The 13131-nt window shown below is 43.0% G+C and overlaps 2 protein-coding genes across 2 annotated transcripts; one reads left to right on the top strand and one right to left on the bottom strand.

Moving 5' to 3' along the window:
• Window positions 1-187: 187 nt before the first annotated feature.
• CENPO (centromere protein O) lies at window positions 188-12428 on the top strand (the record flags this gene model as incomplete). The annotated part of the gene is made up of 6 exons (XM_080911601.1): window positions 188-233; window positions 2284-2450; window positions 9531-9645; window positions 10227-10486; window positions 11472-11643; window positions 12295-12428. 6 exons carry the CDS (start codon window positions 188-190, stop codon window positions 12426-12428), a joined length of 894 nt encoding a protein of 297 aa, XP_080767727.1.
• On the bottom strand, window positions 5301-9369 carry LOC308436672 (large ribosomal subunit protein uL23-like; the record flags this gene model as incomplete). Its single annotated transcript, XM_080937673.1, has 2 exons — window positions 5301-5789; window positions 9303-9369. The coding sequence occupies 2 exons, from the start codon at window positions 9367-9369 to the stop codon at window positions 5350-5352; spliced, it is 507 nt and encodes a 168-aa protein (XP_080793799.1). The 3' UTR covers window positions 5301-5349.
• Window positions 12429-13131: the final 703 nt, after the last annotated feature.

Raw genomic sequence — 13131 nt, 5'->3', positions numbered from 1 at the left:
CAGACCAGTACAAGGCAAGGGAGGCCAGTGGGGTTACCTTGCTTTTTCCGGGACTGTCAGGCAATATGGCAATAGATTGATGATTGTGTGTCTTTTCCTGGTTACAGTTAAGGACGTTCGGGTCCATGTTAAACCTACCCTGTCCGTCCAGCTTCGTACGAAAAACACTTGAGAACCAGAAGAGGAGATGGAGTCTGCAAATACTTTGTGTCCAAGCAGAGAGCGCAAAGGAGGTATTCAAAGGGTTGGCCTTCCCTGTACCACAGTAAGATCTCTCTTTCCAGACTTTGTTACAAAGGAGCGGCCAATGTAGGGCATTGGTGCTTAGATATGGATTTGATTCAGGGCTCTGCCTTTATAAACGTGGCTTTGACACATTACAGTTCTGCCTCACTTTCTTTTTCCTTTAAAAAAAAAAAAAAACTTAATGTGAAGTCATAAGCAACATGTGGGTTGGAATTGTTACAAAAAAACCTAAAAGCTTGATAGCTTAATTGTTAAAAATGTGGTGCAATCAGGTGTAATCCATACTCTAGAACTAAATTACTATGTAATCCCAAGTTCACCACGATCCTCTGCCTCACCCTTCTGTGTACCACCACACCAGGCTAAAACAAGTGACAAGTGAAAGTTTTTGTATAATCATCAGACCTCCACAGGTCAATTATTCTCCAATTCCCTTGTCATCTTTTCAATCCAAAAGATTGAAACATTTAGTTATGATCATGTGGGTTTTCTCTCTCTGCTTGGTGATTAGCGCTGTTTATTGTGTGAACAGGGCGAGAAACTGGGTACAGCAGAGGCCAGATAACTGCTGTGCTAAAGCTCCTGAGGAAACAAAAGACGTTAGGAATCAGTAACTGTAAGGCAAGCAAGTGAAATATTGGTGGTGCTGCATATTGTCAGACTCTCTGGATCTTATACAAGTTTTTAAAAAAGATTTATTATATTTATATGAGTACACTGTAGCTGTCTTCAGTTCAGATCCCATTACAGATGGTTGTGAGCCATCATGTAGTTGCTTGGAATTGAACTCAGGACCTGTGGAAGAGCAGTCAGTGCTCTTAACCAATGAGCCATCTCTCCAGGCCTGTATTTTGTTTTGGGTGTTGTTTTGTTTTGTTTTTTTAAAAGGAGATGAATCCTAGTAGTTTGATGTCTGGCCTTGACTGGGTAGATGAATGAGCCAGGTCTGGGCTGTCCCAAGACAAGTGATCAGATTTTTGTGTATGTATATTCTTGTGAACCCTACAAGTAAATATTGGATCTGCTTAAGGAACCCAGTTACATGAGATGAAGCACTGGGCTTCTCTAGGGAGATTTCATCTGGGTTGTGGAAGAGCATGGAGAATCGTCCTTTTCCACTCTAGATTTGTGCTCCTGTGATAAGCAGGCTTAGACAAACTGCTGCTGCAAACAAGCAATAGACAGATCAAGAGTCTCTGGTTCTCAAGGGAGTGTGCTAATTATTGAGTGTTTTGCACCAGTGTTCAGCAGAGAGAGGCTGATGGTGTCTGGTTTGGTTGTTCAGGCCTATGGTTTTATAAATTTATGGCAGAACCGGTTGTGGTGGTGCTTGCCTTTGATCCCAGCACTCTGGGCGGAAGCAGATGGATCTCTGTGAGTTCAAGGACAGCCTGATCTATTCACACAGTGGATTCTGGGCCATTCATGTAGGAAAGACCATCTTAATAAATAAATATAATAATTAATTAATTAATTTGGCCTAGAGATATGAGATATCTGTTTCAATGGCTGTTTCTGGTTGTCAGTTTGATGGGCCTATAAAGAGGGAACCTCAATTGTTAATTCATCAGATTGGTCTATGGGCAATTTCTTTAGGGCATTTTCTTGATTGCCAATTAATGGAGGAACGCCTAACCCAGGTAGGTGGTCCTGGGTTGTATATGAAAGCTAACTGAGCAGTAACAGGAAGCCAATAAACATGTTCCTGCATGGTCTCTGCTTCAGTTCCTGTCCTGAGTTCTTGCCACCCTTGGGCAGGTAGTCCTGGATTGTATAAAAAAGCAAACTGAGCAAGCCAGCAAGCGGTGCTCCTCCACCTGCTTTAGTTCCCGCTTTATGCTTCTGCCCTGCCTCTTCATGGCAGACTAACCTGTAAGGTGAAATAGGCCCTTTCCTCCCTGAGTTGCTGCTTTTGGTCAGTGTTTAGCAGAGCAAACTGTTCCTTCTTGGAGTATGGTTTTTTTTTTTTTTTTTTTTGCCAAAGTTAAACCTTTGTCTGATTTTGAAGGGGTGTTTGCTTCTTTTCACTTTCTTTAGGTGTTTTAGCTCAGCTGGAAAGACTAGAGGCTGAAATGAACAGATCAAATAGAAAGTCTGAAGAAGCAACAGTTCATCAAAAGGAAAGTTCTCTTAGGATCAAGATTCGAGATCTGCGGCAACAGCGAGACAAGCTGAGGGCGGAAGTGAAGCAGCGGAGAGCCAGAGTAAGTAGAAAGGCGAGGTTGGCTCTCCTGGGCTTCGAAGATCTGTGAGTCTTAGGGTTGGTAAACCTGGATCATGTGCTTACCTTGAGATCATTTGATCAATTGATTTCAAGTCTTAGATTCATCAAATAATCAGACCTATAAAGATTTAACTAAGAATATCAACTACTAACCATACAGTGGTAGTTTATACCTCTGATTCCAGCACTTGAGAGGCTGAGGCAGACAGATCTCTGTGAGTTCAAGACCAGCCTGATCTATAGAGCAAGTACAGGTGAGCCAGAGAAACTGTCTCAAAAAACAAAACAAAAATACCTTATCAACTACTAATTGTCAGGTGGTGATGAGGAGGCAGGCAAGTTCTTTGTAACAGTCCCCTTGGCCTTCTCTCATAGACACCTGACCCTGGCACTTCAACCTCAGCAGATCTGAACTGTTTATAATTTTACCATTGGTGCCAATGTCTGTTATCTAGTTTCAAAATTTTATAGTGCTCACTGGCCAGTCTTTTGTTCTGGTTTCCATGGTAGCTGAGGTCCAGTCAGCAGATCTGTCAAATGTTCCTTTCTGTTGTCTTTGTACTAGTGTCTCCTCTGCATTATCAACGTAAGTGCTAAGTACTTACTTGGTGGTTTGGATCTGAGGATAATTTCAGTAGTTTGGGAGTTTGGGAATCTTAATATTTTCATTTTTCCACTAAGCCCTCCAGGGCCAAGAACATGTTACAACATGTCACATTCTTTCCCTTCCCAAAGGCAGTCAGTAACCACTCATGTGATGCCAGTGTTACCCACAGAGCCAGCTTTCCTGCCTTTTCCTTCCCTTCCTTCCCACTCTTCCTCTTTTTTTTAATTTGCTTTTTATTGAAGTAAAATATGTAATTTGAGGAAGCTAATGAATATCTTAAAGGAATACAACCAAGTTTCTACCAGAAATGAAAATTACCTCCTGGCAATCATGCCCTGTGTAGCTACTGATCCAGTTTCTGTTACCAGGAATGGTTTTTATCCGTTTCGAGCATTGTTTTAAATCTTGCTACTTAGCCAGGCTCGAGTTCACTCTAACCCAAGCTGGCATTGACCAGTCAGTCTTCCTACTGCCTCGGCCTCTGAGTGTCACCACACCCTGAACTTCATACAGGTGTACAGTGTCAACCCTTCTGTCTGGCTCATTGTGCTGAGAGGTACAGTCTGTACAGACTCATTCAGGCCACCATCACTGGTCAGCAGTACTGTTTTATGATCTGTTCCGCTGTTGACAGCGCCACATGGGTTATTTCACTCTGGGTACACTCTGAGGATTGCTGCTGTGACATTCTTCTTGCTGTCATGATGTGTAAAGACAACACTTTTCTATTAGGTACAAGCCTTCATTGAAGCCTGCATGTTAACATCAGTAAAATGCGTGCCCATTTTATGTTCCCAGCAGGAGCTATTGAGCTACAGTTCCCTTTGTCTTGCAACTGTACCAGCACTTGGCACTGTTTTAACAGTGTGTCGTTATGGTAGTTCTTATTATGGGCTTCATTTGTATTTGACTTTTTCCTTGCCATCCTCTTAAACAATGAAGTATAAGCCGTCTTTATAATCTTGCATTAAGTGTTACTGGTAATCTAGAGAAAATTTAAAGTGTACAAGAAGTGGAGGTTATGTGCAAGTCCCGTTTAGGCAAGGGACTTGAGCAGCCATAGATTTGGGTATCCAGGGTGGATCCTAGAATCAGCCTCCCTTCAGTGCTATGTGTTAGAATGTTGAGAATTTCTAGTATTTTTTTCAAGGCCTTGAGAGAGAGAGAGAGAGAGAGAGAGAGAGAGAGAGAGAGAGAGAGAGATAGGCAGGCAGACAGATAAGAATTTTTCTTTACATTTTTTGGGTTTGAGTTCTTTCCTTTAGACTATGGTTTCCCTTCCATTTCTGTAAATGGAAATCAGTTTTGAAACTTAGCTCTGTGTTCTTGTTTCATAGATCTTCATCTAACACCATAACAGGCATTCTGTATAATTTGACACTTTGTAGTCTTTCAGAGATAGTCTTTCTAGAATAGATTTCTGTGTGTGTGTGTGTGTTGCCTCATTGTATGGTAGCAGGTTGTTTCTGGATTGTTGGTCTGTTAAACAGTGGCCTTATTTTTTAAGGGCCAGGTACTTTAGGCTGTGATGTGTGTGGCCTAAACAAAGTTCTTTGTCTGAAGGATGTGTAAAATGGGCACAATGAGAGCTGCTTAAACCTTATTTAAAAAAAAAAGATCCTGTTGACCATGGTCCACAGGTCTTAAAGTGCCAACACTGGAGGTGAAGGAGGAAAGATCCAGAGTTCAGGTCCAGCCTGGGCTATTTGATATAAGTGATAGTCTGATAACCTCTCAAGTGTTTTATTCTGTTTCTTAGATGTTTTTCCTCGTTGAGTGTCTGGTTGTCCAGATGTGCATTTGAAAGCTGACTATGCCTTACATCTTTAAGCCCAGCACTCTTGAGGCAGAGGAAAGTGGATCTCTGAGAACAGCCTGATTTACATAGTGAGTTCCAGGACAGCCAGAGCTACATAATAGAGACCCTGTCTCAAAAAAAGAAAGAGAGAGGGAGGGAGAATCTTTCCATCTCATATGTAGAACCTAGAAATCAGTTTGGACATCATTTTTGTTCATACTTTAAGGATTTTTATGTTATCTCTAGGCCCATATTTTCATGATTAAGCATTAGTCTTATTCAGTGATATTCTTTTTTTAAAGGTTTATTTATTTTATGCATTGAGTACAGTGTAGCTGTCTTCAGACACACCAGCACTCTTAACTGCTGAGCCGTCTCTCCAGCCCAAGAACATGCTTTCTTTTTTTTTTTTTTTTTTTTTTTTTTTGTGGTGAAAAAAAGGTGTATATTTAGAATTAGCCATCTGGACTCAGTTTAGATGATCCCAATCTTGTTGGCAACATCTAGAGCATCATAATCAGGAGCCAAGCGAACATACGCCTTCTTCTCTCCATCAGGCCTTATCAGGGTATTGACTTTGGCCACATCAATGTCATAGAGTTTCTTCACGGCCTGTTTGATCTGGTGCTTGTTGGCCTTAACATCCACAATGAACACAAGCGTGTTTTCCTCTATTTTTTTCATGGCTGACTCAGTGGTCAGTGGAAATTTGATGATAGCATAGTGGTCAAGCTTGTTTCTCCTGGGTGCACTCTTTTGAGGATATTTTGGCTGCCTCCGGAGCCGCAGAGTCTTGGGCCGCCGAAATGTGGGTGATGTTCGGATCTTCTTTTTGTGACTGTGGACGCCTTTCAGCACCGCCTTCTTAGCTTTCAAGGCCTTTGCTTTGGCTTCGGCTTTAGGAGGGGCAGGAGCTGGGAGAGGACATTAAAATTAGAGTGTGGCATTCATAAAATAGTCCCTTCTGGCGTCACTGTCAACACGTGCATCAGTGAAGAACATGCTTTCTTAAAGAAGAAAGCTCATTTATTTTTGAGACAGAGTTCTTTAATTCTACCTGTCTATGTGGCCCAGGATGGTCTTGAACTTGAGCCAGTATACCCGTTTCTACCTCCCAAATAGTGGTATTACAAGTGTTTGCCAACATAGCTAGTTTTATTTTTAATATATTTATTTTTGGCAAGGTTGGAGACTGAAGGCCCTGTGAATGCTGGGAAAGTATTCTGCCACTAAGCTGCAGCCCCATCAGGTGATATTTCTGTTTGAATTTGCTTTCTTGCTTGCTTGTTTAATTTCTCTGTTTAATGTTCTCTGCTTTTGGTGTTTGATAGATTTATGCTATAATGTGGTCAGGTGTGGTGATCTTTATTTGGCTTGGTGATGATTAAATTAGTACTTGAAGTTTTTCTTTTATTAAAAATGTGACCATTATCATTTCAAGTAATGTGCCAGTAGCATTCTTTATTACATCTCTGGGTTTCAATGAATACTGGGTGTTTTAGTTTGTATGTTTGTGTTTTCCTGAAACATATCTGAACTGATTTTCTCAATCTTATTTTTGCATTGATGCTTGTTTTAATGAATATAAAAACGTGCCTGTTTCATTTAACTACCTTTCATTTTTTTTGAAGTTATTCGTCTCTCATATATTACATCCCCACTGCAGTTTCCCCTCTGTCCTCTCCTCCCAGTTCCCCTCTCCCAACCTCTTCCCTAGATCCACTCCTCCATTTCCCTTCAGAAAAGATCAGACCTCTAAGAGATGTCAACCAAACACAGCATACCAAGTTGCAATAGCACTAGGCAGATACAAACCCTCACATTAAATCTAGATTCGACAACTCAGGAGGAGGAAAAGGGTCCCAAGAGCAGGCAGTAGAGTCAAAGACAGCTCCCACTCCCGCTGTTAGGTAGGACCCCTTTGATCTCCTTTAGTTGTCTTTCTGTTCTCCCTATAATTTCAAGTGCTATTGATGTAGAGAGTGGACAGCCTTGTCTTGTTCTGATTTTAGTGGAACTGCTTCAAGTTTCTCTCTACTTAATTTGATGTTGGCTATGGGTTTGCAGTATATTGCCTTTATTATGTTTAGGTATCCCTGGTCTCTCCGAGACTTATCATGAAGGGGGGTTGAATATCAAAAGCTTTTTCAGCATCTAATAAGATGATTATGTGTGTGTGCTGTTGTTGTTGTTGTTTTCCATTTGTTTACATGGTGGATTACATTGACAGGTTTTTGTATGTTGAACCATCCCTGCATCTTTGAGATGAAGCCTGCTTGATAATGGTAGATAATCTTTTTGATGTATTCTTGGATTTGTTTTGTGTTTTATTGTGTATTTTTTGCATCAGTGTGAATGAGGGAAATTGGTCTGTAATTCTCTTTGAGTCTTTGTGTGGTTTTAGTATCAGGGTAACTGGCCTCATTAAATGAATATGGCAACATTCCTTCTGTTACTGTTTTGTGGAATAATTTGAGAAGTATTGGTATTAGGTCTTCTTTGAAAGTCTGGTAGAATTCTGTGCTAAAAACCATCTGACCTTGGGTTTTTTTGTTTTTTGGGAGACTTGATGACTGCTTCTATTTCTCTAGGAGTTATAGGTCTATTTAAATTGTTTACTGATCTTGACTTAATTTGATTTGGTAAATGTATCTATCAAGAAAATTGTCCATTGCTTTTAGATATTCCAATTTGTAGAATATTTCTGCTGGCTGACATGACCTCTGATCTAGCAGGGAGTCTCCATCAGAGTTGGAGGCTAGATTTTCTGGCACTTAGCTTGGTCTTTGGTCCAGCAGAGATTCTGGCATATCCTATGACTGTTCACTGATAGGGCTACTGAACAGCAGTTATCTGCCCATGTAGGAATGGGACATGGCAGTGGAAAGGTGGGAAGGGTTGACTTGGGTCTTTGGGATCTAAATGGAAGATATGGAATGGTTCTGAGTTAGACCTCTTATCTGTTCTGACTGGTGTGGCCTACACTTGAACCTAGATGTCTACCTCGCCTTTTCTTTTTGTTTGTTTCAAGATAAGGTTTCTCTCTGTAACCTTGGCTGTTCTGGAACTCACTCAGAAGACCAGGTTGGCCTCAAACTCAGAGATCTACCCGCCTCTGCTTCAAGAGTGCTGGGATTAAAGGCAAGTTAATCCACTACCCACCTGGCTAAGCACTTTTTCTTAATAATTGGTTGGGGTTTTTTGTTTGTTTGTTTGGTTGGTTTTTACAAGCTTTTCCCTCTGTTATAGGACAGCTTTTCTTTTCTGATACAGAGTCCTATGACATAGCCCTGGATCCTGGAATGAACTATGTAGACCAGGCTGGCCTCAAACTCAGAAATCCGCCTGCTTCTGTCTCCTGAGTGCTGGGATTAAAATGTGTGCCCCACCATTGGATGGCTTGTTTCCCTTTTTGGTATGTGTATTCGTTTCTGTTATGACACACCATGGCCAAAATGGACTTGTGGAGTGTACTGGCTGGTTTTATGTGTCAACTTGACACAAGCTGGAGTTACCACAGAGAAAGGAGCCTCAGTTGAGGAAATGCCTCCATGAGATCCAGCTGTAAGGCATTTTCTCAACTAGTGATCAAGGGTGGAGAGCCCAGCCCACTGTGGGTGGTGCCATTCCTGGGCTGGTAGACCTGGGTTCTGTAAGAAAGCAGGCTGAGGGGGAGTGGGGGGCGGGGTATAACATTTGAAATGTAAATACAGAGAATATCCAATAAAAATTTTTTAAAAGCCACCATGGGCTTTTATCCACTCAAAGAAAGTAAGGAAGGAGGGAGGGAGGGAGGGAGAGAGAGAGAGAGAGAGAGAGAGAGAAAGAGAGAGAGAGAGAGAGAGCGCGCACATGGCTGCCTGGGTGGTCTAGGGTGCAGTCCTTCTTGGTCACAAGCTTGAATGTGTGCAGAACAGGTCTACCCTCTGCTTTTATAACTATCAGCAGCTTCTTTCATGCCATTGCTTAGGCCCAGCACACACGTGCAGTTCTGGACTTGGCAGGTGCCACACTATGCAGATGTGGGCTCCCTCTCTTGTGGGACCTTAGCTACTGTGGTGGTCATGGGCTTCAGTTGTTCTCCCCTTGAAAGTAGGCCCGGAGTGCAGATCAGCGAGTGCTCTGAGGAAAGGGAAAAACTTCAGGAAACTAAGCTTCAAAAGCTTTTATTTCTTTTTCTTCTCAGTTCTGTTTGGAGTTTTTCTAATACCTTCAGATCGCTTTCTGCTTATTTCATCTGGATTTGTCCAGCTCAGACTTGTTCTCTGAAGAAAAGGTAGCCTGGGAGTATCTGCTGGGCTGTACCTGCAAGTTCAAGTCTTGGGAGTCCTGGCTCACAAAACCCTACGGTCTAGCTGAGAACAGCTTCTCTGGCTTTACCTTTGCATAGCTATCTATCTAGTCCACCCCGTGGTCCTCCTCCCAACCTTTTCCTGTCCCTCTGCAGCCCTTCCCGGGGCCATCGACTCCTGGTTTATTCAGCGTGGCCAACATCCTCTCTCTGTGTACATCTCAGCACCCTGTGAGGTTTCAGTCATGGAAACACCAACTTCTGATGCCGTACAAAATAAACTGCCTCCACTGTTACTCCATCAGATGGTGGCAGAGACTGTGGTACCCCTGTTGTAACCACATATTTGCTACATATCTTGTAGGTTAAAGAATCGTCTGCCAAAGAAGACCCAAGCGAAACAGTGATTAATGAGCAGGAAGTCCTGGAAAGGCAGTGGAGAGACATGAAGGGCATTCTGCACGCATACCGCTTTACAGGTAGAACTTTGTTTCTGTGCTTGTCTCAGTTCCTCGGAGCTTACTTGCACACACCACCATACATAGACAAGCTGACATGCTTGTCTATAGGCCTCTCTGCCTATAAGACCCGCTCCTTTAGGCAGTAGATGGGTGGTTGGTGGCTGGCTGGAACCATTTCTCTAAACAATCATTTGCTAGACCCCCTGCTAGAACTTTCTTTACTGCTTGCCTGAGTTAGTCGTGGTTAGTTTAACTTCGAATCTGTTTCATCATAAAAAGTAATTTGTTCTTCATCTATACCACAGAGAACTGAGAGGAAAACTGGGGACTCACATAAACTGTTACTCAGGGAATAAAGAATACATAAAGTAGATTTTCTAATGTTCCTCTCAATTTGCTATCTATGGTATCTGCTCACTTTTCCCATCCATCCATAATTGTAACGGCTCAGGCTTGTGTGAAACAGTCAGGAGGAACATATGATACCGTCCATTTGTGCACACTGTATACCAAGTCTTGTACAAGGTTACTAGAATGTCCAGACGGTGACCCATGACCTTTATCTGACATTTGAGAGATGTTGCTCACTGTTTGCCTAGGGCTCAGCGCGAAGTTGACCAGTCGTGGAGTCTGTGTATACATCAGCACCGCCTTTGAGGGAAACCTACTAGGTTCCTACTTTGTAGACCTCATCTTAAAGAAACCACTCCGGATTCATAACCATTCCATTCCAGTTTTCATCCCTCTGGAAAAGATAGCCGCAGCATATCTACAAACTGATGCTCAGCGCTTCCTGTTTAGTCTCTGGGAGTACCTAAATGCCTACGCGGGAAGGAAGTACCAGGCAGACCAACTTGAGGTATCTGTGTAGGGATTTTTGTGTCTAATTTTATTGCCCATGACAGACTTCAAAGGAAGACAGAGAAACATGCTTTCTTTTTATTTTTTATTTATTTCATGTATGTGGGTACACTGTCTTCTGACACACCTGAAGAGGGAATCAGATCCCATTACAGATGGTTGTGAGTCACCATGTGGTTGCTGGGATTTGAACTCAGGACCTCTGGAAGAGCGGTCAGTGCTCTTAACCACTGAGCCATCTCTTCAACCCAGGAACATGCTTTCTTAAAGAAGAAAGCTCATTTATTTTTGAGACAGAGTTCTTTAATCCTACCTGTATATGTGGCCCAGGGCATGCTGGGAAAGTACTCTACCATTAAGCTGCAGCCCCAACTCTTATGTTTCCTAATGCTGAGCCAAAAGTCTGTCCATGACCAGCAGGTGTTCACACTGTAGCTCATGCTGGCTGGAACTTACTGTAAAGTCCCAGGTACTCTCAGACTCAAGAGCTTTGGCATCATGGGTGGTTTGGGGCCTGTGTCACCATATCCAGCTTGTCCACTCACTTTCTAGTACTTGTTTCTTACTAAGAAGTGGTTTTCCTCTCTTCCTCCCCCCACCCCCTTTTGCAGCTCTCAGAGCATGGATTATGAACTCTGATGTTCTATGTGCTGTGCTGAGCATAAGTACAGGTGCCCAGCACCACAGGGGACTGGGTAGGTCTCCTGAACTCTTGCTGCCTTCCTAGGGTGGAAACCCTAGAAGGAAATTAAAGGAAATACCTGACTCTAGCTGAGTAGCTCCACCTCTGTCCAGGCATCAGACAAAATGTCTTAGACAAGGTGATCTTGGTGAAACTTGGCAGAAGTGGTTCCCCCTGTACCTGTCCCCTGATCATCCCCTGAAAGTGCTTCCTGCCTCTTGTTTCATGGAGACAAAGTGCTGTGTGGGATCAGGCTGGTGCCTCTGGAGCAGTAACCGCCCTCTCCATCCTCCCCTGCTAGAGTGACTTCTGCGCTTTCCTCGTGGGACCTTTGCAGAGAAACGCCCTGTGCAACTTGCTGTCATTCACCTATAAAGTGGAACAAGAGCGCCAGACTCTGTCCTTTAGTGCCAGGTTGCTGTATGAGGACCTCACGGCAGCTCTTCCCACAGATGTCACTGTGAAAAGGCCAGGTATGAGGAACGATGCCTCACTGGAGAAATTGCATGTTCTAGTTCAAGCAAATGAAGTGGAGTATGTGGGATAACATCAAGTAGACCCCTTAGAGTTCTCTGTTCACATACTAGGAGTTTACCCAGATACAAAGAAAACATTGTTTCTTCAGTTTTTCCTCTTTGTAAATGTTAAGTATTATTATCTTAGTTTTTCCTGTCCCTTTACTTTCCCAGATCGGCCAGAATGCTTTCATTAATTACAATTAATTTTCACGGGCATGTGCCCCCTACCTGCAAGATAGAAGACTAAGCCCTGGGATTATCTGTGATGAAGTTAGCATACACTTAGCCCTCTAGGGTATATTCTGTAGATGGCAATTTGTCAGGGCTGGCCAGGAGACTTTGGTTTCCTCTTGCCTAGAGGTACCATAGGAATCTGACATGGGCAGTTTCCTGACGATGCCACAAGTTGCACACCCACACCCACAGGTTCTAACTCATTCCAGTCTCTGTCTATATTTTCCTAAGCTCATTTTCAGGATCTCCCTGGTGAGGTATCCTCTCTAGCACCACAGACAAAAAATAAGTCACATGGGTCCAGAAGAGTGGTGGTCTGGGTTCTAACTCCCCTGGTCAGATTAATAGACTTGACAGAATCTCTTCCTTTAGGTGTGGAAGCATCATCCCCTCATTGGGAAGAGCACAGAGCATCCCATGAAATGCTCTTCCATACCAAGCCTCTGCACCAGGTGTTTGCTTCGTTTTCCAAAGAAACTGAAAGGCTGGATTTGAGCTTGATCTGACAACCTGTTTCTCTATTTGGAACCCATCTGAAGTGAACACGTTTGTGCTGCCTGCAGTCCAGGAGATGTCAGCCAAAGCTGTTGGGAGAGTGCTTGCTTGGATACCACCACGAGAACAAATACCTACGTCATGGGAGTGACAAGGAGCTTGTCTGTAGACATAGTCCATGTCTTTAGGCACTGGACAGTTTGGACAGTTCTCCATGATTGTTTGGTCACTCGGTGCAATGCTTCAGAATGTCTTCCCCTAGAAGTGCGAGTGTTGATTCCATTGTATGTATATCTTCTTGCTGAAAATCAGCTACAGTGGGGGCAACTGAAGATATTTTGTAAGCATCTGTAGCTTTTGTGGGAGCTATAAATCTATGATAGGGCTTTTAGTTAAGAAGGGGAAGTATTTTTTAGTGTTTGGTTTGGGGCAGCATGTTCTAGGCCACTGTTCGGTGAGAGGCAATATTTTTATACTTGGGGGTTCTGTGTATTTAATATTGTTTCCTATAACAGTTTGGCAGAGAACAGAATGCATGAAGTCACTTTAAGGAAGCGGTGTTGGAAATGTGCACATAGATCAGGGTCCCTCCTTTTCATGTCTCCCTCCTGCACACCAGCCATGGCTGTGCTCTTAGACACTTATACCTCTTCTCTTAACCATGGTCTGTGCTGGGCAACAGGTATTGTTCCCCAGCTTAGAACTTGTCCGCTG

The sequence above is a fragment of the Micromys minutus genome (genome assembly GCF_963924665.1).
Source record: "Micromys minutus genome assembly, chromosome: 1".
NCBI lineage: Eukaryota > Metazoa > Chordata > Mammalia > Rodentia > Muridae > Micromys > Micromys minutus.
This window is presented reverse-complemented; position numbering and strand designations above follow the sequence as displayed.